Source organism: Excalfactoria chinensis, chromosome 1 (genome assembly GCF_039878825.1).
Source record: "Excalfactoria chinensis isolate bCotChi1 chromosome 1, bCotChi1.hap2, whole genome shotgun sequence".
Taxonomy (NCBI): domain Eukaryota; kingdom Metazoa; phylum Chordata; class Aves; order Galliformes; family Phasianidae; genus Excalfactoria; species Excalfactoria chinensis.
The window spans coordinates 62,238,526-62,264,625 of NC_092825.1; the positions used below are offsets into that span (position 1 = coordinate 62,238,526).

The 26,100-nt window shown below is 40.9% G+C and overlaps 1 protein-coding gene across 1 annotated transcript in view; it reads left to right on the forward strand.

The window, feature by feature from the left end:
* Positions 1-26,100, forward strand: part of BCAT1 (branched chain amino acid transaminase 1) — a 60,948-nt gene continuing 34,848 nt past the window's right edge. The window contains exons 1-2 of the mRNA XM_072332853.1: positions 1-129; positions 18,468-18,539. Coding sequence (XP_072188954.1) covers positions 124-129; positions 18,468-18,539 — 78 coding nt within the window. The 5' untranslated portion in view covers positions 1-123. The remainder of the gene's footprint in view (positions 130-18,467; positions 18,540-26,100) is intronic.

The following is a 26,100-nucleotide window of genomic DNA, read 5'->3' on the forward strand; positions in this document are numbered from 1 at the left end:
CCTCCCTCCGCCCGCTGATGCAATCGGAGCCCGCGAGCGGCGGCGGCGGCCCCGGCGGAGCTCGTGTGGGGATCGGGCGGTCCGCATCGCAGCGCGCGGGGAGCTGCGCCGTTCGGCTTCACCATGAAGGTAAGCGGGACCGTTTCTCCGCGATCCCTTCGCCCGTCCTGCGGGAGATACGGAGCTGCAGAGGGACTTTCCTCGGCGAACAAAGGAAGCGGTGGTTTACGTTTCTAACGCTTTGATGTGCTGCTCGCGCTTCTCGGAGGGGATTTATGGCCCCGAGATTTGTCGTTTGAGGCTCGAGGGAGGATGCGTGTGGTGCGCTTTCCATGCCGTTTCATTGCAGGCAGCGTACGTGGAAGAGAAAGAATGAGTAAGGAGAGGGGGAGGGAGAGCGTATCATTCCCTCTGGGGGATTTCTTACACTTTATGTGTACCGTGGGACTCTTAACGACTAAAAATAAGAGAACCATCAAGGGCACGATCTGCTGGCAGGCACTGCGCCTTCTTATGCCCACGAGGTCGTTATAGGTCTCGGGTCTGCCTTGATACTAAAATAGACCATGGGTAAAACCCAGTGACGTGTTCAGAGGTTTTGAGTAATTTCAGGGACAGCTTTAGATAACGGAAGAGCTGTTTGTTGGGAGTAAATGCTAGTGTGAGAGATGAGCATCTGCGGGAACTCTTCTTTTACCAGTCGTGTTTATGTTCTGCTTAGCAGAGCTGATCTGAGCATTAAACGGAAGCATTTCTTGTCGAGGCAAAGGGCATGGAGGTGGCAGGGTGCTTCCCATGCCCAGGGAACATCACAGATCACAGCTACTTTATACCCTGGGGGGCGGCTTCACAAACGAAAGCCCTTGGGTTTTGAAGAAGGTCTGTGCTGGGCTGACTGTGAACTTCACAGCTGCAGCCTTCTCCCAAAGTTAGCAGGCGAGAACAAGACTGGGTTATTTGCTGTCCTTGGTTAGATGTAACGGATGGAATGTGGGTACGACAGGTATGTGACTGGCAGGGATCTCCAGCTCCGTTTTGTTGCTGCTGACAAGCATTAATCTCATCCCACCCAAGGGCTTGCTAGCATCACTCTTCCCTGGGTGGGTCTGGCAGTGATGCAGTGTTACCAACAATGGCAGGTCTGGAGCAGGTGACTGCTTTGAATGAGTCCCAGCTGCACTTTCTGCAGGTGGAGAGAGTGGTGGACTAATGGTTGCAGAAAAGTGACCTGGAACTGCTCAGGGAAACACCCAAGTAGCTTCCCGCTGCCACAGTGTGCAGGGCCAGAATACAAGCCTGCTGGAGAGTGAGACATGTCACATTTCATACCTCTTATGTTGTACCTGCTGTGTATAAAGGAAAGAGGGCTTGATCCTGGTTTCTTGGGGCATTATCCAGCACCTGACAGTAGTGTTGTAGCATGTTCATGCAAAAAGCAAGTAGCAAACAAGCCATAGACCTGCTTGCTTGCTCACAGCAGCACTAACTGTGCTATGTATTTTTACTGTGGAAAATACAATGTGAAGCAAGATCCACAGCAGAAAAAGATCTGTACAGTCCATCACTCTCAAGTGGTGTAGCCTTGGGCAAGTCAGCTCTGTCTGAGCCCTTTACCCTTTATTTGCCTCATCTGTTCAGACTGTAAGCTCTTCAGGGCTATGGCTGTCAGTGTGTATTTGTAAAGCAGGCATCAAAGGTGCAGAAAATTACCATTTGATTATCAGTATGTTTCTGAAAAAGAAAAATGAAAAAAACCCAACCCAGTACATTTAAAAAGGTATCAGTAAACAGTATTATTACAACTGCTAATCCCTTCACTTCCTTATTTATCATTTTCTGTCTTTAGACCCATCCCTTCCTTTTTCCATTTCCACCCTTAGCTCTCAGTCCTGCTTGAAGGAATCTTATGTATAAGAAATGAATTGTGCTGATGGTTTCTGCAGTCCTGCCTTGTCCACTTGTCTCACTGATCGCTGCTGACAGGCCTAGTTCTCCTAGCACTGTGCAATCCAGTGGATGCTCTGATTTTTTCCATAGAAACGGAGTGTTGAAATCTGCTACAAAGTCACGTGCAAAACAGAAGATTACAAAATTAGAGGATAGCTTTAACAAAGTTGTTATCTTGCTAAACTGTTGGTGAAAGTAGGTTTGAAGCCAGGACCTCTACTGTTGATGATAGAATGAAGGAACTGAAGGATTAGCTCTGTTTACAGAATTTGCACAATTTGCCTTCGTAGGCCATGCTCCTGGGAACTGGTGTCTTCATGTTACTATGGTGACATACTGTGTACCCTACCATGCTAGATAGTCTCAGAACTATAGAATGATTCAGGTTGGATGGGCCCTTAAAGACCATCCAGTCCTAATCCCCTGCCATGAGCAGGGCTGCCACCAGGCTACCGAAGGACCCATCCAACCTGGCCTTTGATGCATCCAAGGATGGGACATCCACAGCCTTTCTAGGGAACTCATTCCAGTTCCTCATCACACTCAGAGTGAAGAGTTTCCCCCTAACATCTAATCTAAATCTCTCCTCTCTTTGTTAAAACCATTCCCCCTTGTCCTATCACTATCTGCCATTGTAAAAAGTTGGTCTCCATCTTGTTCACAAGCTCCCTGTAAGTAGTGGAAGGCCACTATGAAGTGTCCTTAAAGCCTTCTCCAGACTGAACAAGCACAGCTCCTTCAGCCTTTCTTCACAGGAGAGGTGCTCCAGCTCTTTGGTTGTCTTTGTGGCCTCCTCAGGACCTGCTCCAGCATCTCCGTGCCTTTCTGGCGCTGAGTGCCCCAGGCCTGAATGCAGTACTTCAGATGAGGCCTCACAAGGGCAGAACAGACAGCAAGATCACCTCCCTCTCCCTGCTGGCCACCTCTCTTTTGATGCAGCCTAGGACACAGTTGGCCTTTTGGGATGCAGGTGTGCACTGCTGGCTCGTGTCCAACTTTTAAACCACCAGGACCCCTAAGTCCTTCTTCTCAGGGCTGTTTCAATGAGTTTTTCTTCCATACACATAGCTGGGATTGTAGCAACCCAAGAGCAGTACCTTGCACTTGACCTTTTTGAGCCTCATTAGGTTCTCCTGGGCTCACATCTCAAGCTTGTCCATGTCCCTTTGGATGTTGTCCTTTCCATGGTAAAAAGAAAATACACTGTACGTATATGTTTAGTCCACATGTGAGCCATGCACAGGCCACGAGCCAGCCGCATGCAAGTCACTCACCAACCATTCAAGCCACTCCATACTGATCGAGACATGTGATAATAAATCATGGGTTCCCAACATTCACGATGGCTGTGGTGCAGAGATTAAATGTGTGACCTTTTCCTTAAATGTCTAAATTCTGGCGATACTTAGGCATAAATCAAAGTAGTGCGTGACCGTGATTTGTTAGTCACTGATATGCCTGCAATTTGATATCTCCACATCTTACATTGCGATTAAATGAATGGGTGGTCCCCTTTACCTTGGAAACAATGTTATTACTTTGTGACTTTGTCCATTAAAGGGGCAGGTAGTGTTACCTTATAGAAAAGAGCACCTGTTGTAGAATGACAATTAAGCAAACATTACCATATGCTCCTGCAAATGAAAAAACAGTGTTATGCTTATGGAAATGCATTTAATGTTGCTCATTGGTGTGTGCTAAACAGTCCAAAGGAGTAAGTTTCAGTTGTTCAATTCACTTTGCCTTTAACACAGTCAAGAAGTTTTACCTGTCTGCCTTTTGTACATCTTGGTCCATAGTTTATTATTGTTTCTACAAACTAATGGCATAATGCCCTACAAGAGAGTTGCTTATTTACTTTTCTTTCCTTGAGGACTGAAGTTTAATCCAGGTTTTATTTTGGAATATACCCCATGCATTAATGAAATGCACCATGTGACTTCATGGTAGGTACACAGCTATTGCTTATTCAGTTTGCCTGGTAGAGCATTTCAAACATCGTTTGAAGCGATAAAGCGCTCATTGTAAGCACAGAAGATAGACTGGTTTTTTTCTGCTTTATGAGTGAGGTTTAATTCCATCAGATGCTAACATTCACTGAGGGCAGGAACACACAAACCATGTATGCTTCTTTAATTTTTAGGCTGTTGTCTTACGGGTCATCACTTCTGTAAGAAATACTTGAATCTGTGTTATCCTTACAGAGAATTACCTTTTTTAAGCTTTGATGTTGAAGGGCTGAGAGAACTGAACTTCTTTAGTCAGAAGAGGAGACTTTGGGAAGACCTAACAGCTGCCTTTCAGAATCTCTAGGGAAGAGATGGAGTTGGGCAGCAGAACAAGCCACTACAGCTTAAACTGAAACAAAGAGACTGAGGCTAGAAAATACTCTGCCCATAATGACAGTCAAGTGATAGAATGGGTTGCCAAGAGAAACTGTGGTCTCCATCCTTGGGTCTCTGAAAACCCAGCTGACTAAAGTCTTGAGAAGGCTCATGTGAGCTCAGAACAGAGTGAACTCTGAGAGAATCGGACTAGAGACCTCTACAATCAGGTCTTGCTGTGCTCGTGGGCTCTGGAAGGAGTTCCTCAGTAGAAAAGCTTATCAACTAAGAGATATGCATATTTTTTAATCCAGTCTTAGCCTTTCACACAGTAGTTCAGGTCAGTACATGTTTCTCCAGGGCTCCGCTTGCTAGCATTTTAACAGCTTACAGTGAACTCTGCGCAAAGATGGTCTTGAAAGTCACCAATATAGGCAGATTTGTTTTCAAAAGGTCATTTCTTTGACATGTCAACACGGTACTAATAGTTTGTTCTTCTGTAATACTTCTAGCCTCCTCACAAGCTTGCTATCCTTTCTTTTTCCCCTATAGGTCTTAATAGTTTAATTATCATTTTAGGATCCATAATACAGTTGAATAGTGCTCCCATCAGTGTGCCTGCCACTGAGCCAGGGAAGAGGAATGTACCTCTCATATTTCTTACACCTTCCTTCAAATTACTGTGATTTTTTTCCTCCATCAACACTGAAGAGCCAAGGTAGTACTTTTTCATATAAGCAGAATAAATTCTGTTTTTGCTAGATGCTTTTTTTACTTCAGGAGTTCTGTAAAAAAGAATCATTGTACCACTAGGAAATGGCCATTGGAAGGGAAGAAGTATGACAAAACTTCCAAGAAAGCTGGTACTAAGAGATTCAAAGTTCTTCCTCTTAAGGCTGATTGATTGACTTATTGCTACTGGCTTTTTAAACAGAACTTCTTGTTGGTTTTGAAATGAATTAATGAGCTCTTCTTTTACTTCTTCCAATGTCGCTGTGACTGCAGGTGATGGTCAGCGCACTGTTAGAATTCTTACAGCTTTTGAAGAAGTTCTGTCTAGTATTTTTCACTTCTCTGCTATTTTCCACATTGTGTAACTTTTTCTTTGAGATGTGGAAAATAAAATATTGGCGAGATTATATGAAACACCTAAAAGATTAAGAGACATTCTTGGATTCTTCAGAGTATGAAATCTAAACCATTAGATCTTAAATATAATGTATAAATAGACCGTGCAAAATGCCATTCTTTTACAACAAAATAATTAATTCACAAGGCTTTATAAAGCTGCCCATCATTACACAATATATAGAAAATTGCATGAAGTTCACTTGAGATTAGCAGTAATAGTGTAATGCCTGTTGAAGTGTAGAGTTTCTCACCTAAATCAAAGCAGTAAAACAATAGCTAGCTTTGGTCAGTAGTCGGTCTTTCTGAGTCCAGCCTTATGCTGTGGCATTAAACTTGGAGAACAAAACCAGAAAACCCCTTAAAACTGCTCAAAAGTGCTGCCTGAAGCCTAGTGGTGAAAGGAATACTGTGGTTGTGTAATATTGTGAGTGTAATGTGAGCCACGTTTACTTCTTCTGCAGCAGTTGTCACATAGGGTATTACAGCACGCTGTGACTATACAGGCCCAATTTCTGCTACAGCTGTACAGATGCACGCACACAGAAATAGAAAGTTGTTGTATTCACATGCTTATATGTTAGAGACACTTATGTGTCGTGTATATAGCATTTGCTAAGCAAAGAGATATGCTAGTTATCTATTTATACGTACATGGGAACTAAACTGCAGACTACCATGAGCTGGATTAACTGTCTTTAGAAATGGCAGCACAGTTTGAGAGAGAAACGGAGGTAATTTTTCCATCCTAGGAAGTGTCTAGTTTCTGTAAGTGTAAGGGAAGCCCGTTTGGTTGCTCAGCTGTATTGGGTTCAGTTCAGCTCTTCTTTCTGCATCTTCCTAACTTTTTCTGAATCTGTGTTTTTTTCTGAATCTGGTCCTGTGCTGTGGCCCAGCCTGTGGCCATAGTTTGGTTCTCAGCATTTTACAGGGTTCTGTTGAATAAGAAGCCAGCTTCTGCAGTCTGTGCCTTCTTCATATTAACTAGAATCTGTGCCAGTAGATGATTTGAACATTTATATATTGATGCTCTTCTTGAACCCAGAAACAGAAGTTCAGCAACATCAGCGTTCATTTCTAGCTCTACAGCGAACTGAAAATGCTGCATTTACAATGTTTCCTTTCAGTTCTTCTTTTAAGTGGTTCTCACACAGCCAGCGACATTTTCCTCTTGTCAGTTGGCCAAAATACTTATTGTGAAAGATGCATGAAATTAATGTTCCGTTCTGCCGTTCCTAAGTGAGCTGGATTCCAGCAAGACAAATCAGGCCCCATTTGAAAGCATGTTAAGATATCTTTTAGTTTCATGAATTCAGAAATAGTGGAGACATTCCAAGTCAAGAGCACTGATACTCATGTAAGTTGGACAAAAAACTTGGTTCACGGGTGGTGTTATGATAAGTCATTTATCTGTTTTAGTGTGGCTAGTTGATTGTTGATACAGGCGTTGAATCATAAGAGGACAAGCCTAAAATAATCCTAATAAGTCTTCTTACCTTTGAAATATTAAGAAATGGAACTAGTACTAAAGTTATGTTTCTGATAGAAGCTGTATCACTTGTAACTTGTGATGACCATGCCTGCTTTGTGTTCCCAATTTGAGCTTAATGCTGACACCTCTGCAAATTCCTCATCTGTGACCAGACTTTTTCAAGGACACTTTTAATGTGCTGAGTGTTATTTTGTTCTTGAGTCTCTCTGGGCACAATCCAGTTTGCTCTGGGTGCTGTCAAAAAATAATAAGCAGTTTCAGATGAAGCACTTGCTCACAGGGTGTTTAGAAAGGACACATAGGGTAACTTTAATGCTAAAGCATTACAGCTTGAATTTTGGAGCGCTATGAAGCATGATTCTTCTGTATTTTTGAGTTGTTACACAGAGGAATAAGCACTGAACAGGTGGAGTATCTGACTTTTCACCAGTCTAGAGGCTTTTACTTCTTTTGAGCTGACGTCATCAATGAAACCATCTTTTCGTGGCTTTTTCTGTGTTGTTCATCTTGTGTTTTTCCACATTCAAGCAGTGCTGTAGTTTTTCCTTTTTTTGGCTTGTTATCTTGTGCATGACAGTTTACATGTGCTTAATACGGTGGGCTATACTTGCTGCAGCTTACTGAACTCAAGGGCTGTACAACAAGAGAAGTTCCAAGCATATTCTGAGCTGGATGGCTATGGTGCAAACACACATTCCCACTCTGCAGGTTGTTGTTAATTTGAATAAGAAAGCAAACATCAGCACAGATACTGTCTTAAAGCGTGTTCCCAGGATTTCTCTGCAGGTTAATTCTGCTCCTAGTGCTCTTCGTGCAAAGAGAAAGGCTTCAGCTTTCTTTCCGTTTTGTTTTGTCCTGTTAATGCAAAATTTAGTCAGTGTTTGAACACACAGCAAAGGACAGTCGCAAAGATCTAACACGAGTTTTGTTCATAGCCAAGGAGAGATCTCCCATCCCTACAAACCAGTTATGCCCTGTTTAAAACCCAGCTGTGCTAGTAGAGACAGGACGTCAGCAGCCATTACCTATGTGCTCTTATGCAAGAGCTTCAAGCGAGGAGTGCACAGCCAAAACCACATCAATAATTTCTGCTTGTTCTTCCCTGGGAAGAGCTGCAATGGATGTGATGGGTATGTCTGAGTAAGGAAGAGGAGCTGTGGATTCGGTTCCTGGGGAGCTGTGCACACCCTTTGCCGTCATCTGTCAGCCTTCCCAGGAATTCTCTGAAGCAATTGCCAGCACGTGTTGAGATGTGCCAACAGGGCGAGCTATGTCTAAATTTTCTACCTGTATAAGGGAGAGATTTCCAGCATTTAAGTGTTCTGGCTATAAAAGCACTATTCATTTGTCAGACTGAGTTCTTTATCTGGAAGAAGCACAGAAGAATAATTGCAGGCACTGTGGAGACTAGCCCACCATCAGAATTCAAGAGAAAAGCACCGTATTTGCAACACCTTCAGCCAACGTCTGCTGGATTTCTCTGTTTCATTTTTTGGGGGGGATTGTGAGGTTTAGCTTTCATTGTGCATCTCATGTCACCTCAATATACTGCAAGCCTTGAAAGTTCAAGCCAGGGTCTTTCTGCAGCATGTGGCAGCCTTCTAGGCAGAACAGAGATGTAGGTGTGTGCAGTTCTGCCTGCAAGCCCAAACCAGGGACACTGCCCATCTGTTTCAAAAGGCCACTGAGGTGCCTAAGGATGCAGATTAATAACAAATTCTCCTCTGACTAGACGTGTGGTTTTGAACTCATTCAGATCCCAGGTGAGATAGCTGCTGCCGTGCTTTATCGGCTTCATCTGCTGGACAGGTAACAGCTAAACAAATTGCTTGGGGAGAAAGGAATGGGCAACAACTGCATCACAGGGTTAATGCAATTCAAAAATCACGCTTCTCATGCTTTTGCACCGGTGGTATTCGATACTCAGTGATGAATTAAATAGGCTGTGCAAAGCTATCAGGGCAAGATGTGATATCAAGCCAGCATATGTCTGCCCTTTACAGACCAGCAACCACATGCACTGTTGCATAACATTTTATTGTACTTAAGAGTTACTCGAAAGCCAGCTGCAGAGGTTACTGGTTTATTATTTCTAGTGGGAGTGTATGCAGGATTTAAAAAGTTGCTCCAAGAGTTCTGTGTTGTTTGTTTTTTTTTTAATTATTTCCCCAAAGCTTCTGTTTTCAGTGTGGAATTCATCATTGCTCAGTGTCTTACATAAACCTTTATTCCAGTGCAAAACGGACTTAAATGGGACACGGTCTAAGCACTCAGAGAATAGCTACAAATGACCCTTATACAGGCCAGTGATTCAGGCCAGGCCCTGTATTTCTTTTGATTCCTTGGTAGTTATAAGCGAGCCTGGAAAAACAGGATCGTGACCTTAAAAACAGGATTTCGTCTGCTGGATTTTTCTTTAATCATGTCAGTTCTCATATTGGAATTCATTGCTCTATCTGCTGTGTTGTTTTGTTTTGGTTTTGTTATTGGGTTTTTTTGGTCGCTTGTTTGTTTTTCCACCCTTACAGTCTACAATGATTTATTTTCAAGTTGCAGAAGGTTTGGTCTCCCCCACTAAATTATCTGCTTCCAGTTCTGTACCCTCAGTAGCTCTTCAGACAATGAATTTGTTTGTTTCTTCTGTGAATGCATCCATCTCATTCACATTATCGTTTAGTAATTACATCAAGCCACTTGCTCTGGTAATCAGCTGCAAGATCTGTGTGTATTTTCTACCATCAGAGAACTCATAAATAAATCTTAAGCTGTATTTTATGCATCTTTAAATCAGAGCTGTACTTGACCTTTACAGCTGTACCAGTATACAAAATATGGGCAGTACAATTTATGCTGGATCCCCGAGGAAAATAAGCAGAATAAATTTCATCGTGCTTAGGCTCATCTTTGCTAGTATAACAGTATAGTTAGTATATCCCATAGATCTGATCAGTATTACTATTAAATCTTATGATGCTAATTTAATACTTGGTGGTATGGAGAGTTAATCAAAGGAGAATACTAGAGAAAAGGTAACGAACACAACATTCTTTGTGGTTAACAGCAAAGCTCTTTGCGGTAGCAAAGAGTATAAGGTAGCATTTATGCTCTTCCTGTTCCTGTGATTTAAAAGATCTCTTAACAGAGAAAACAGGGCCTGAACACCATAAAACCATGACGACTTTGAGGATTTTGGTTTTGTTTGAGCAGTAACCATATCACATAACCATAAGACACTATCTGTTTAGAAAGCAGATGAATTAGTTTATAGGCCAACGAGATCCAGCTGGATGCTTTAATATGTTTCTTTTTGTGTTTTTTGTTTTGTTTTGTTTTGTTTTTTAATGCCATTCTAGCAAACAATGCGCTTGTTAAAAACCTAATTAATGCTAGAGCAAGAAAACAAACCAACAAAAGAGACACTTAGAGGCACTGTTCATAGGAGTTAGAGATGGAAGAGATCCATTAGGTCATCTGCCTATTCTCATAATAGGAGAATAGAACTGTTTTCTGCAATCGGAAGAGAGTAGTCGGTGAACTGAGCAAAGGGGTGAGGAATCGGAGAGGAGGTCCTGAAGACCAACAGCAACAGGACGGTCACAGGAAGGAAAAGCAGCAAGGATGGAATGGGCTTAGAAAACAAGGTTAAAGCAGATTGCATTGGAGGTTATTGCTAAAGAGGATTTCTTTAGAGTGCTTACCTGTTTCTGTAAAGAAAGTAGGATTGTTTGGTTGTGCAGGATATGTATCAGGACAGCACTAACCTCTGGAGAAGGGTCACTGAACACGGATGTACAGCAGCTTTGTGTTCTGTATTGAAACGTGTTGATGGTAGGCTTTCTGTACTTTTCAAACAGGAATGATCACTTTTTAGACTCCGTGTTGCATAATTTACAGCTCATTTCATTAATTTTCTGAAGTATCTGGCAATTTTATCCTGAAGATGAATAGATCCCTAGCCAGGTTCTGCTATCTGCTATCTAATCTGTGAGTTAATAGACTACATTAATTTACAAGTTATTTTCTATTTCTGTTGAGCTCATTTCCCTCCACTAGCCTTCTTGATAAACCAGTTTGTCAAGCGTGCATTCTTTTGGAGTTGCAGAAGTAGTTCTCCTTCACCATGGGTAGTCTTCCTGCCTTGCAGGTGAACAGATACAAACTTCCTTGTACAATTAATTTGGCATTACTGAACTCATTCAGATGTTAATTTAAGCACTGAGTCAAAGAACTGCCATTCTCTTCTAGACAGGCTTATCCTAAAGTGCTGACAGCAGTGACTCTGCATTGGCAACGTACTCTTGCTTTTATTTAATCTCATGGCACCAAATTAATCAGCTCTTAGAGTTGTGACCCAGCTAGTAATGTTACTAAATATGACTCTTGGTCAGGTTATCCAAATACTTCCATTGTTTTCTGGTCACAGTTTTAAGGTTTTTCTAGCCAATAAGTTGCATTCAAATAAGCACAATTATTTTATTTAAACATAATAAAAACAGTGGCTCTTGTTTTGAGAGAAACACGTTTCAGTTTATTTAAGCTACTATTAAACCAAACAAACTACTCAAGCCAGAAGATAAGCGCCTGCATAGTCTTTTGGAGTACTTTAATGATAATCTATTTAAATTCAACCTTAATTTATGTAGTGCAGCTGTTTTGATTTAAAAATAAAATAAAAATCTTGTATGTTCTAACTCCTGATACTCTCACACTAATGCAAAATCATAAAGATCATCATTAAATTGTGTGGAAGCTTTATTCTTCTGCTCTACTGGATGCCTCATATCCTGTTATTACATCGTGTTACCAACATTAGTGCCGGATCAAGGAGTAGGATTAAAAACAGCCATGGTAAGGTGATAACACTCAGCTAACGAGACATCAGTGCAGATATGTCAGATAAGAGTACTCCCTTTCCATTCCTTTACTTGGAAGTGCAGAAAGCAACGCAAACAAGAGTTCTCGGTGAACTAAGTAAAAAGCTGAGCACTGAAATTGCCTATGCTGAATTTTCTGGTTTTTTGTTTGGTTGGATTTGTTTGGTGTTTTTTTGTTTTTTTTTTTTGGTTGTTTGTTTGTTTTTGTTTGTTTTTTGTTGGTTTTGTTTAGTTGGTTGTTTTTTGGGTTCTTTTATTTTTGCCTTTGTTTGTTTGTTTGTTTTCCCTTTGCGCTGACCTGTGTATACATTGAGGCTTATCAATGGAGCTGCTCTGGGATTTGTCCTGTACTTGTTCTTTGAATACATTATTGAAGACTGTCAAGCCAAGAATGGTCCAACCTAATTAAGATACCTCAAAGGTATCTGTTTGGCTTGATAAGAGGTTGGAAATACAAGTTAAGATTTAATCTTCTTGCTCCTTCTGTCTTGTTGATTTTGAAAAGTGTAGATTTAAAAGAAGTTGTGCAAAAAAGCTTCTGTGTGTAGCAAAAGCTTCTGTGTGCAGTAGGACATGCTATCATGTAACTGACCCAACCTGATGAACCTACATGGTGATACTGGCTAGTAACATAGCTGTATATGCATGTTCATATACATGCATAAGTCATAAAGACACTTAAAAATATCATGCAGTTGTCCTATGACAGATGAGGTAAACATGCCTGGCTGTTAGATTCCACGAATGAGCTTCCCCAAGCTCTGGAAGTCTTTAATCATGGTCATTAAGTAAATATCTTTTTCGTTGTTATTAAAAATGGTATTATGTGACTCAGTCCTACAGTGGGATCTAGAATTTCACTCTATCTGACAGTGAATGGATCTTTTTTTTTAGAGCTCTGAGCATCGTTAAGGTTGTTTGTTTTCTTTGTTTGTTTTTATCCTGCAGATTCATCTTCTGTGTGTTGTGGCTGCCAAATCATGTTAGCATTTCCTGGGGGCAGATGAAAACTGTTTTAAAGACACAGAGATACGCTGTATGACTGTAGCAGTACAGAGAATGCGTGTCATTTCTGCGTGTTGGAATCTTTTATATCTGGAACAGAAGCAAAACTCCAGTTCTTATGGCTCTGAATGCAGGAGTACCTGTCATCAGACACTTGGTTTGGCTTGCCTGTAGGCAGTACTGTACTATAAGAAGATCGGCAATGCATGTGCTCAGTGGGGAGGTGGAACAAAAAAGCGATGATGAAAGAGTTTGTGAAATTGCAGATCTTGAGCTGTTTAGAAAAGCTGCCAGTAAGAGTTTCCCAGCTGAAAATGTGAACGCTGTAGAAGTTACATGCAATATATTTATTTGTTCCTGCCTTCCACTCGGGAAAGTTTTCTGTTCCCCAGTGATGAGAAGAGTTAGCAAACATCATGAAAAAAGAATCACAGTACTGATAAAAGAATCCTGTGTCTTTGGAAGAAAAAGATAAAGTATTTATCGAGGCAACTAAGGGATAATGGGGTGTCTAAATCCTAAGAAAACAGTGTTCTACCACTGGGTCTCAAGAGCCACCTAGTGTGAGGGGGTAGGAGGAACTTGGACTTATCTGGTCTAGGTCTAGGAGTGTTTAGGCAGAACGTCCTTTCAGCTAGAGGGTTGGTGACCCAACTGCATATAAAAAGTAGACTCTCAGATTTGAAGAAGCCATGAGCAGCAGGAGGAAACCATAAAAGATGAGCATAACCAGAGACGTGGAAAAACTGAAATAGTGAAGTTGATTGCAAGTCAATGTTTTGGTTACAAGGTCTCATGTCTGTAACAGCAGGGGCAGCTGAGAGGCATTGATGGCAACATCCTAATGCTAAAAGATACTGCAAACTCTTACCTCTGGTGCAGTCTGAAGACCAAATACAGGGAGTGAATGTTTGGGTTTGGAGATGATCTGGCAGGTTAAAACTTTTAAGTATGAAGTTTCTAAAAGTGCTAGTAAGTGTTACATAGGAACAGCAGTTCTTCAGGGTGTTGGAATAAGACTAATGCCTATAATCATTGCATCATACAATGGCTTGTGTTGGAAGGGATGCTAAGATCATCCAGTTCCAACCTCCTTGCCATGGGCCACCAGCTCAGGCTGCTCAGGGCCCCATCTAACCTGGCCTTGATCACCTCCAGGGGTGGGGTGTCCACAGCCTTGCTGAGCAGCCTGTGCCACTGCCTCACCACCCTCTTAGTATAACATTTCTTCCCAACATCCAACCTAAATTTCTCTTTTTTTTTAGTTTAAGAGCAACTACATATGCCATGAAGCAAATGATGCTAGCTGTCTACAGCTCTACTACAACTTTATGCTATACCTTAGGAAGTACCGTCATGTTTGTGTAATGCCCTGATGCTTTGGGCTGACGAAGGTTTTACTGAGCTGAGTCACTTTTGAGGAGACAGTGACCCAGTGGTTTAAATGTATCTTTAGGATAACATCAGTGTTGTAATGGTGCAGTTTTATATCTACCATGCTATTAAACACAAAGGGCAAATTTATGCTTGGCACATCTCTCTTGGCAATGTTGGCACTAAACCAGGGAGTAATTTTCTCTATTGTATTTAACAACATGTTTCAGATTTAAAAGCCATGGAACCATTAAAATATGACTCCATCTATTAGAAAGCAATTGTGGTATGCCTTTCCATTACTGTGGGATTAACTCAGTAAAATCTCAGCATGGTTAACAAAGGCAATTAGCTACTTGCTTTAAATGTAAGTTAAATCTGTGAAACAGAATGACTCAGTGGAGAACGGGATTGGCCCCATGGCACATGCTCAAAAAAGGAGCTGTTGACTTCATTGAGTTCAGTGAGAGCTGTGAACTCCATGACACTTTAATGACTGAGCCCCTAAGACTGTTCCCATAGGTGATCCACACTTGAAATTCACCTGCAAGTTTTGTATACTTTTAAGGATGAAAGAGAAGATTAGCAACATCCAGCTCCTGTGCCTTCTGTCAAACACTTGCTTTACGGTGACTTTGTGAAGCAGAGATGGGAAGAAACTGAAGAATCAGGACTGAGCACTTGTCTGTGTTTGCTATTGCCAGTAATTATTAGAAAATCCAATTTTATGTGCTAGATATTGGACAGAAGTCACAAATGGAGCCGAGGCTGCTTGAGAAATTTGTGCTTATCCTGCTGGCAGCTGCTGTAAGCACAGCCTCCATTCTGATTCACTGCAGCGCAAATGCAATTCAGTTGGCTTAATTAGGCCTATCTTAGTAATAAGTCCTGTCTTAGTAGTTTGATCTCCTTCTATGATAAGGTCACCTGCTTAATGGATTAAGGGAAGACTGTAGATGTAATCTTTCTGGATTTTAATGAGGTCTTTGATAGTGTCCATGCATCCTTCTTGACAAACTGTCCGGCTAGGAGAGCTCATGAACAAGCTCTCACTATGCTGGGTGATCAGCTGGCTGAATGGCAGAGCTCGGAGGATTGTAGTGAACGGAGCTGCATCTGGTTGGTGGTGGTTCACCAAGATGTGGTAGAGCCAGTTCTGCTCAGCATTTTTATCAGTGTATTTGTGTATCCCTACAGATAAGAATCTAGAGCATGGTTCTTATAGAAAACCATTAAATTGGTATTAGGACCATTGCTTCTACTTCCTTTTGAGAGATAAAATTCAGTCTGAGATTAAATAAGTAAATGAATGACCAAAAGAACATGATAACTGAAAAGGTTTATTGTCAAAACATTTAATTTCCAGAACCATTAAACAAATAAAACAGCCTGACAACAGAGAAGGTTTATTACTCAAACGTCTTTCCAGAACTATCTATGACCTCTCAGTTTATGAACCTGTAACTGGTGCTGCTGTTCCCTCTGTCTGTAGTGGGTTCTGTGCTATGGTGCCCAGCCCATCATCTGCGTGTGCCCTATGAGAGCTACAGGTGCAATTTGGGCAGTACGGGACTATCTGTAAGGTGACATCAGCATGGCTGCTGCCAGCATTGCTGGTGCAAGGGATGAGGTAAGGAGAGGCAGGGCTCAAGGACCCTGCAGATCTGGTGCTCGTGGGTGCCAGGAGATTCCTGCTGTGGTGGGCCAACTGCAAAACTGGGTACTGTGTAATATGGAAGAGCACAAAATGGCACCTGATGTTTGGCTGCTGCGTAGTGGCTGCAGGGAGGAGGCCAGAGTGTGGCACTTTATCCTCCGTGCTACTGCAGCAGGGTCTGGCAAGTTGGAGCAATGCTGGATTGGGTGGTGGTTTCCTTAAGTTGCTTCAGTGCCACTGTCTCTGTGCCTTCTTCCTTTGCCATTGCTAGCAGGCCCCTTTCTTACCCAGCAGTCACTCCCGGCACAGGGTGAGTACCTGGTCTGCTCCCGAACGGCTGTCCTTCAGATGTCCCTGCAGGGCAGGGGAAGCTGCCTCTGAACTCTTCGGGGCTACTCTTTGCTTGCAGTGTTCAAGTGGTTGTGGATCACCTCTTTTGAAGCATGGGCGATGGTAGAAAAGTAACAATGTGAAAGAGAAGAGCTATTTGCTATCAATTTGGAACTAAAAGACAACAAGATCTAGGAACTAGAGCTTTTAATTGCTGAAGAGCAACTTGTGTTTTAAAAAGATCTGCCAGTCAGTTTAATCCTACAGTTTAGGCTGACTAAAAGAAGATGTGTTGCAAATACATTGCAATAAATAAGCTCATCATATTCCAGTTTATCTTTCTGCACCACGCATTCGATCCTGAATATAAATCAAACCTGTTTGATCCATGTTTCTACTACTTAGCAATGCGACCTCTAAAATACTTAAAAACAACCAGAGAAAGAAATGAAGATCAAAACATTTACTGTCATCCTCATCTCCTCTATCACAGTGGCTTATTTTATTGCAACCTCCACCCCTCCCACAAGGATACTGTGCGTTGGCTGTGAGTTCTAGGGCAACTAATGTACCTTCCTATGAGCAGCAAATACTTCTTCCTCTGCCAGAAATTCAGAAATGGAGGGAGATCATTATAGTCACATTGTATTTGGTGAATCTATACAGATTAAGTTTCTCCTTCCTACGAAACCGTTCTAATCTAACCGATCTGCAGAATATTTAGCTGTTCTACACTGATGGTATTGTGGAGGTCTACTGTGGTTTTTCCACTGAATTTGGAGGAAGCTGACGGTGTGAAAAGTCAGGAGGGATGTTATGGCCACTCTGGGCTTTTGGGCACAGAGAAGGGAAGAAGTGAGATCTGTAGCTGGGAATTTGCTTTATCTCCTGTTGGCAGCAAGCCTGCCGTCCATTAAAGGCCCACTGATGATACTGCTCATTTCTTCTGTCTGCTGTACTCCTAAGATCTGCAAAACAAGGGAAAATCATGCACTTTGCTTTGTGTGTGTCTTGCTTTGCATCCCATGCAGCTCCATCTCCCAGGATGTGGTGGCTGCTGCAGATTCTGGGGACCATGTCTTTCCGGCACTGCCACTCACCCGGCACCCTTGGAGTGAAGTATGTTCCCTGGAAAGCTCTTGGGGCATTGATCTCAGACTGACCGCAGTTTTCCAGTGTGCTTTTCCTTTAAAGAAATGAACTTTTGACCTGGGGCTTCCCAGGCTGGGGCTTCCCAGCTGAGGTGCAGTACAGCTGGGTGGGGGTGGGGGGTGCTGTCAGAGGCAGCTACCAAGTGATGAGGATCCCAGACCCATTTCTTGTAGGTCAGCCTTGACATCACCATCACCATCCCTTAGTGCCTCTGTCCTTCCTCACTCTTTCAGACAGCCCTGTGACCAGCCTGACTGTCCCCATGCCCACCCATCCTCTGCAACATCTCTGCATCTAGCCCTCCCTTCCTCCACCTTCTCTGTCTCTCCAGTGGAACTTCCCTCTAGCCATTCTCCACGTTCCCTTCATGGCCCTTCCCTTCATGGCCCATCCCCCAGACGTCAAAGATGCTGCTCAGAAACAAGAAGCACTGTCAAGCTGTATTTGTCTCCTTTCCTGCATGCTGTTGGTTTTAATACACCTGTCCATACCACTGGCAAGGAAGGCAGTCCTAGTGCAGGGGGGCCCACAAAGCCTGATGCTGTGAAAACAGGACTTTCATTGTAGACAGATGGCTTGCACCTGTCCTTCTTAGCCTTCTGATGCTGAGCAGAACAACTGTCACTCCTTTCCTTGTTTTTTTAATGTGATCAGCAGCAGGACCGTGAAGTTCAACATCATGGGTAATTCAAAATAACTTGAGTTTGTATTTTTGTAGGTGAGCTTTCCTTTCCACTGCCTTCATTTAATAAAACCTTTTTCCTTTCTCTTCTGTTCTCCTAGTCACTTTTCCTTTCTCTTGGAAAAGCCTAAATCTTCTGGGGATGGATGCCTTAGCAGAGGCAGTGCGATCTGATGGAACTGTGTAAAAACACAATGTATTTACTCAGCTTTGAATGAGAGATGCATGGTATTGTCTATAGCTTTACTGCACTTCAGATTAATAATCCAGTCTAAGATGTTGTCACTCCTAGTATAAGCCTGAAAATACAGCTATGCAAAGTAACACAACTGAAGTAAAACTGGAAACCTGGATGATGGAAAATTGTGCTAAGAAACTACAAAGAAAGATCTTGCTAATGTATTTACAGATTCATTCAACGCAGTCTCTCTCTAAAAGAATTAATTGAATGTGTATCAACTTTTCTGCAACACACATTGAATTTGATTTGTATTCCTTCTAGGGCTGTGAGAACAAGTGCATGGCTGGAGGATGTTCAGAGGAAGCAACAAAGCATGTGACTGAATCTTTCAAGGTACGTTGTTTGCTAGAACTGGAGTGCCTGGAGGATTTCAGTTGCTGGTGTCAGAGACCATCCACAGTGTGGTTGTGACTGTTTTGCAGGTGTTCTTAGCTGTTGGTGTGTTTGAATATTACATTCATTAAGAAGTTCTGTAAGTTGTTTTTTTGGGGAGGTGTTTTGTTGTTGTTTTGTTGTTTTTTTTTCCAGACACAGCCTATGGAACGCTTTATTTTTTGTTAAACTTTGGCACTATGAATAGTTTTCCAAAGTAGTTTTTTTCCATCTGATCTCAAAATTGCAAACCTGAGGAGCTCAGAAAAAGCACACCACAGCTCTGGCTTGTTTTCAGTACTCAACCAACAGTGCTATCACAATAAGGAATGCTGAGCAGCTGCCAGGAGCTGATGTGAAAAGGAATCTCTGTTTTTCTTTAATCTTATGCTTAAAACTGGGCTCAATTAAGTTACTGTGGTTTTCTTTTGCCCCCTTACTGAATATAGTGCTGTTAACTAAGAATTAGTTTTAGACAGCATATGGACACAGATGTCAATTTACAATTTTCTGTTGGAAACATAAAGCCCATCAACATGTGTCCTTCTGAATTCTACCTTCTGTTCTTATTCCTTTTTATTCTCTTCTCTCATTTATACTTCTCATCTTTATTCCTTGCGTTACACATGCAATTTTTCATCCCCTTGCTTTGCTTGCTCTACAGTCTTTTAAAAGCCTCATCTATCTTTTGCAAATATCCGAAAATAATACTCCAAAACTGTTGACCTCACTTGTGCTTTTTCAGCAGTTCCTTTCCTGTTATTCCTGTTATTGTCAGCAGTACATGAGATGAAATTCTAACAATACGCTTTGTAACCGTCACGTTCTTCCTGATTTTTGGGGTAGCGTCATGCTGTGTAGTCTTCTGAATTATGCTTAAGTAGTTATTTCCCTTTTAGCTGTCATGCTTTAACCAGTGTGGAAAATAAATGCTGTAGAATATGTGGTGAACTCCTTGCTAAGATTTGTTCTGATGCTAATCTCATAGAAAACAGCAAAGAAATCTTAAGAACCCATGACTACAGGATTTGAGCATGTAGCAACAAGCCATCTAACTTTTTTTTCACCTATTTTCAACCCTTCCCTGTTCCTTACCTCTTCATTTCTTTGTATTGTGTCTCTCTGGGAATACTGCACACGATGGTGTTTTAGGATGACTTTTTAGTCCAAATACCTGCTTCAGAAAGTGTTGACATAAACAGGAACCCATCTGATTTTGAAACCCCAAGATTGCACCTGTGTAGATTGCAGAATTTTGTGGATTTTCCTTGAGGAAACAGACAAGATAGATCTCAATAGATTCATTCAGTAGAGCGTGCTAGTGCACTTAAAAGACAAAAGTTGCTTTATAGAAAGGAGAGTCTTGTGCAACTATACTGTTTCCTCTCAATGGTTGGCAGAGTCCAGAAGGAGCACAGACAAAGTGACGACAGTCTCCGCTAGTGTTTGGGTCGTAGGTGAAGTGGGCATAAATTAAAGTAGACTTGAGGCAGATTTAAATTTTACTGGCAGTCAAGCGGGTCTCTTTCCAGAGCTCCGACTATTGAGTGGCACAAAGTTGGATTTAATCCAGTTTATTTTCCATCTATAATTGTATGTCAGGCAGCATGGCAGATCATTTTAGTATCCTGTGTGAGGGGAAATATCTACTAGCAGGTGGGACAGATGGTCATAAAGGGAATAAAGCTAGACAAATGGCTGGCCTAGGCTGAAGTCTAATTTCTAAGTCCATTCCTGCCTTCTGTTTCTGCAGATTAGCTGCAGTCACCAGAAAGGGGTTCAGTTTTTCAGAAAATATTGTACCTCAGGGCGTGTGTGTGTGAAAGTTTGGGAATAGTGCAGCTGACCGCAGTGTCACATGTAATTGTTTGCGGATTCTTTAACTTAATTATCAGATTATCAAGAAAAAAAAAACAACTTTATAAAGGAAAAGTAACACCAGACAATAACAAACAAAACAGCCTGGATTAGTTCTAGGGAATTTCACAAGCACATCTGGGAAATAAGGTTGTTTATAACTTAAACTATACATCATGATATTACAAAGGAATTAAATTGGCCCACAAGGCTGACTGTGCTTAAGAAAGCTGCAATTTTGTGCCAGTAACTTAGAGAATCCAAGTTTGTGGGAATGGAAATTCAGTTAACAGGGCATGGTTTAGTTTTATGCTTATATAAAACATACTATATAAAGTGGATGATTCTAGTGTTGGAATGCCAGATTACCCTTCATTTCTTTTTAGAACACAGTGCCGTGCTTTTTATGTAGAGTGAGCTTTTTTGACTTTTATTGTAGTTTCTATCTGTCAAGCCAATTGGTCAGAACTGGCTTTGTTTGTATTAACTGTGACTGTAATTCCTTAAATTGACTCACTTTTCCAGTTAGAAGTCTAATCTGGACTGCTCTGTGATTTACAGGATACTTACGTATTAGAGTTGACATATGACCAGTGATGTTGGAACAGATAAAGAATGTTGAGGGAAACAGCATTTATGCTACAGTTTCCTGTATTGTAGAAAACACTAGATCTCCAGGAGTTACCTACCCAGCTCCTTCCTGCCACTAGGATGAAATCTTCCTCACTACTTTCACATATATGAATATACATACACATGTGAAAATACATACATAAACTGGCTGTTGTTTTGTGACTGTAATCTAAGAAGTTGTACTTGAAGGTTTTGTGCGCTGTGAGCACTTCTAGGAGGATCATCTGAAGTCTCTGACTGAATGTGTAGCCATCCTCTGTACCACTGAATATATTTCAGACTGTCGAACCGAGAAATGCACAAATCTGGTATTGCTCTTGTATGTCATTTTGTGTTCAGTAGTACCTTGAAACAGCTGCTTCTAAGGCACTTCATGTTGATGATTCAAAATGTGATAAGCTCTTCAGTGCATTCATTCTTCTCACCGTATCATCACAAGGCATAGAATGTTGTATGAGTAACACAATGCTGTGTTTCTGCACTCATTCTGATTTGCTTTCTCTTAATGTAATTTGTGTGTTAGCTCTGATTTTGAATTCATAATCCCAAAAGCATCTGTGGTTGCCTTTTCTTTCTCTCATGTTGTCAATCCCTACAAAGGAAAGATAGTATTATTTTTTATGCAACTGTCATGGAATGTCTTTTGTTTCTTTGGGAAACTGATACGTGAAATACTGTAAGGAGGTATTTTGTGTTCTGTTTTTCCTTGTTTTGACTGCCTGGTGCAATTTAAAATTAGCTGGAAGTCTCAATGTCACAAATCAGTTCTTTTAATCTTTAAAAGCAAAATGGCACAGACCTTCCAGGGAATACTGGCTATGCCAAAGCAGAATGAAGTAGCTGTACTTCATGAGTGGATCTGGATTGATTTGCTGATCTTAAGAGTTGTGGCAGTGGAATGAACTATGTGTAAGTGAAGTTTCTGTGTGTGAATCAATGGCTCTTCATGCTACTCCAAGTAACTACGAGCGTTTGTGCACGGTCCCTGCAGGCAGAGCCAGTCCCAGGCTCCATGCCAGTGGGATGCAAGTCTGTGTCAAGCTGAAGCTATATGGGCCAGCCAGGACAGTGCTGAGCTGAAATAATCCCTGCTGAGTTCTTGGACTTGTTAGGCTGAGAACAGTGCTATGCTAATATGTTTGCATGGCTTCCAGTTTGACATGAGCTGGTGTCTAACTATGCAAGACAGCAGGTAGAGTAAAATTGCTGTGATGATGTATATCTTAATATTTATTCCTTGCATTTCTGTGACATGATAGAGCCCAGGCTGTGATCTAGCTGTTGTTGTCCTAAGTATTTCATAACTTAGAGTATGAAGATTATTTTCTCACTGTGGTTATGGCCAAAATCATTGACAGTTTTTTCCCACAGAGATCTAAAGCTGTAGTATATTTCACCTCTGAAATATGAAGAAAATGAAAATGTAATTCCAGAGAAGGCAGGGACTGACAATTAACATTTTATGTACGTTGACTTTTTTTTTTTTTTACAGGACTCTTAACACAGATGTAGTTGTTCCTTGTAACAGGCCCTTCAGCTGCATGTATTGAGACACATAGCCTTTGCATGGGATGACTGTGAGCTTGGCTGGCTTTGTGCAAAACATCGTGCTGATTCTGTTTCTCTGCCTTGTTTCCCGTTCTTGACAAATAATGTAATAGCATTGAAGATAAAGGCTGTATCTTCCTCTGGAAATATATTAACATCGTAAATAAAGTCATATTACAGGACTGTTGAGATTTAGATTATATATTACTGCATTATGCAGCATTTCTTGTTAAGCAGTGTATGTTAGAAAGAGTTGAAAACATTCTTTTTTTTTTCCTCTTGCAGAGGAAGATATCCCTATTTTCAAAACTGTATTTCAGTGGAAAACCTCCCTAACAATAGCATTTCCTATGTTTGTATTAATTAGACTTCATTATTTATTATGATTCACTACCATGATTACACCACTGAAACTCAAATGTGCCTATAACTCCTGCCAAATATGATTGCATGTAGGATTCTTTATTCTGGAAAGGAGAAGAGTGACCCATCCATTCTGACACACCAAGCAGTTAAGCTTTTTTTCCTTAGAAAAACGTAGCTTTTGTGAAAATGTTGCTGCCAAATAAAGAATAAGCAGCTCTCCAAGGCTGCTGTTGTCTAAAGAAAAATGTTTCTCTGCCAAAGTTTCTTCCTTCCTTTCTAATGCAGCGATTACAAACATAAAATAAAACGTTATAAAATGGCATAACAGTGGGACACTGTGAGAGTTCCACTTCTTGAAGAGGTTAGGAAGAACCAGCACTTTTATTCTCTTGTTTTTAAGTGAGCGGATGGATCAAGGGAATGCTGCAGTGTTTTTGGACTGAAGACAAACATGCATTGTAGTTAGCAGACCAGGCATAAAGCTAACAAATATAACTCAGTTTTACGTGGTACATGTATTTTCATTTCTCTTCCTCTCTCCCTTCTTCTCAATCTGTCATGTTCTGCTGAAATCAATGAATTATTTACCTGTCAAAGCATATGGGCACTCAGTGAGGCTTTTCATTGTGTTGCAGTTGTTGATTCTTGTGTTATTTATTATTGTTTTTAATGATCCGTGTTTCCATTTTAAATGCTACATTAGACCTCATTTTAAATGTTAACCGATCAGATGAAACCCATTATGGCATATGTTGTTTCTTAGAATGATGTGTCAGCTAGTGCCAAATCTGTTGTTGTAGCACTATTTAGTTTTGTAGTAGCATCTAGTGTTTGTGACCTGGTCATTGGTTTAGAAAAGATCCATCTGATTTCATCTTCAATCTGCTGACTTAGTTTTCCATCACTGGAAATAACGTTTGCCTTTTTTTCACGTGTCAGATTGAAACTATTGGAGTGTAATAATATTATTAGACTGCAGTTTCTTAATGCTTGTTTATGCATCCTAGCAGAGGACATACGTGCTTCAGAATTTCTTTAGGATATTTATGATCAAATATATATCCTTCACTTCTACCTGCTAAGCAGGAAACCAGCTACAGCTGAGAGAAGATCGAGTACCAAGCGGTTTCTGACATTCTGCATCCACACAAGCATTGCACGAAGCTGATAATAGCTGGGCAGCACTGACTATGTGCACAGGTGGAAGATGCACTAATGTTGGTCAGTATTATGATTGTAATTTTAAGGCAGATCGATTTTTCTAAACCAAGACTGTTGTCATCCAGTAGTAGCAGTAGATTTTGTCACCATAGTAGCCGAGAAATGCTGCTGAGCAATGGCAAGAATAATTCACCAGGATTTCCTTGTGATAAGTGAGGAATGATTTCCCAACTGTCTGCAGTTAAGTTTCTTTTGCTCTGGTGGACCCCATCTCCATGGCAGCATTTGACAGCTGGCACAGCTTTATTTGGTTTGGGTTCAGTGGCATGAAGGAGTTCTGTATTTGTCTTCAGATGTGTAATGGCCCCCTAATAACTACAGGCTAAATTAAATAGGTTTTCTGAGCTGTAATAGAGAAACAGATATTCCCATTATCTGAAGTTTTAGGATTTGCAAATAAAGCTAATTGTCTTCAAACAACTAACAGGAGTTAAAGATAAGAGAAAAATGCTGGAAAAACAGCCAGAGGACAATTTTGCTCAGTTAACTTAAAGCACAAAGAAAGTGATACTTTATCTTCTTTTAAGTAGAAGCTTAAGAGCTCAAAGATTTTTTAAGGCTCTTAGATAATTCTTTTGGTTTGTGCCTTCTTCTGTACTTATTTTTTCCTAAGGTGTGAAGAATTGTATTTAAAATGCAAAATTTTAGCAGGTCTGACATTAAATGTTTTCATTGTTGAACACATATAAACAGGAACTCGGGATTAGGAAGAGAATTTAGGTTTTGGTTTTTCTTTTCTATCGGACACTGTTGGCCTTTCTGCTTGCTTCTGAAATCATCCCTGTCATTTACCTGTCAAGAACTAATGGCCTACAAGGCCATTATCTTAATCTCATATGTAGGAGCTGTTTCTAGGAAAGTGCTGAACAGAATGAACTGGCAAAACATGGCAGACCAAGCTGTGAAATTTATGGCAATTTATAAAACTTAACTTCTGTCCGCCAGCATGAGAGAGCTGGAGTAAAAGAAGAAAGCAGGGATGGTTAAATGAGATTTTAAAATTATTCCTTCAATCTCTGCATAAGAGACTGTATCTTGAAAGTATTCTGTATTCCCAAAAGAGGTTTATGAAATTCCATAGGAAATCCTTGTAGTTCCTTTTCAGCTTGGGATATTCTGCAGAAAATTCTGAACGCTTCCATTCCGTAAATCCACCTCCCTGCATGTTTGCAATCTTATTAAACTAAGGGTAAGAAGATTTAATTGTAACTGCCCATTACTTAGGCATGTGAGATTATGATTCTATTCTCGGCTGTCCACATAACATGTTTGTGAGTGGCCAGCTTAATTAGGCCAAATATTTCCAGCTTCTTTGTCTGAAATTTAGGTTTGCAATTCATTTCTTCCATCAATGAGGCTTCTTAAAAATAATAAAAATAAATATTAAAGATAACAAGCGTATACATTAAAAAATACAAATTTCACTTTTTGTTTCAGTTTCTTTGTGTGAAATAGAAATTACAGTATTTCCTGAACCCAGGAACAGTAGCATCTATAATTTTTGTGCACCAAATATTATACTTCTGTATTTTTCACGCAGCGTTACTCAAACATCTAAAGCACTGCGATACAAAATGGTGCCATTAGTGAAATATCACAGATCTTGCTATTCCAGTTATGTGTCACAGGCCTCAGCTTGTGTTAGACTCAAACCTTCTTCTAGGCAAACATTCTAAAAATGGAACGCTGTGTTTATGCTACACTGCAGAAATACAGCAGTTGTAAGCAAGCAGAAGCACAGCACCAGTAATAATGTTAAACAAACTGCCAGAGGTTTTGAGGAAGCAGTATATACTAATAGTAAATAACGTGAATAGTGTAAGTAGTTAATGTGCTCTTTTAGTAGGAAAGGGCCCTAGTCTTCTATTTGTGGAAGTGTTCGAATAAGAATCTGAGA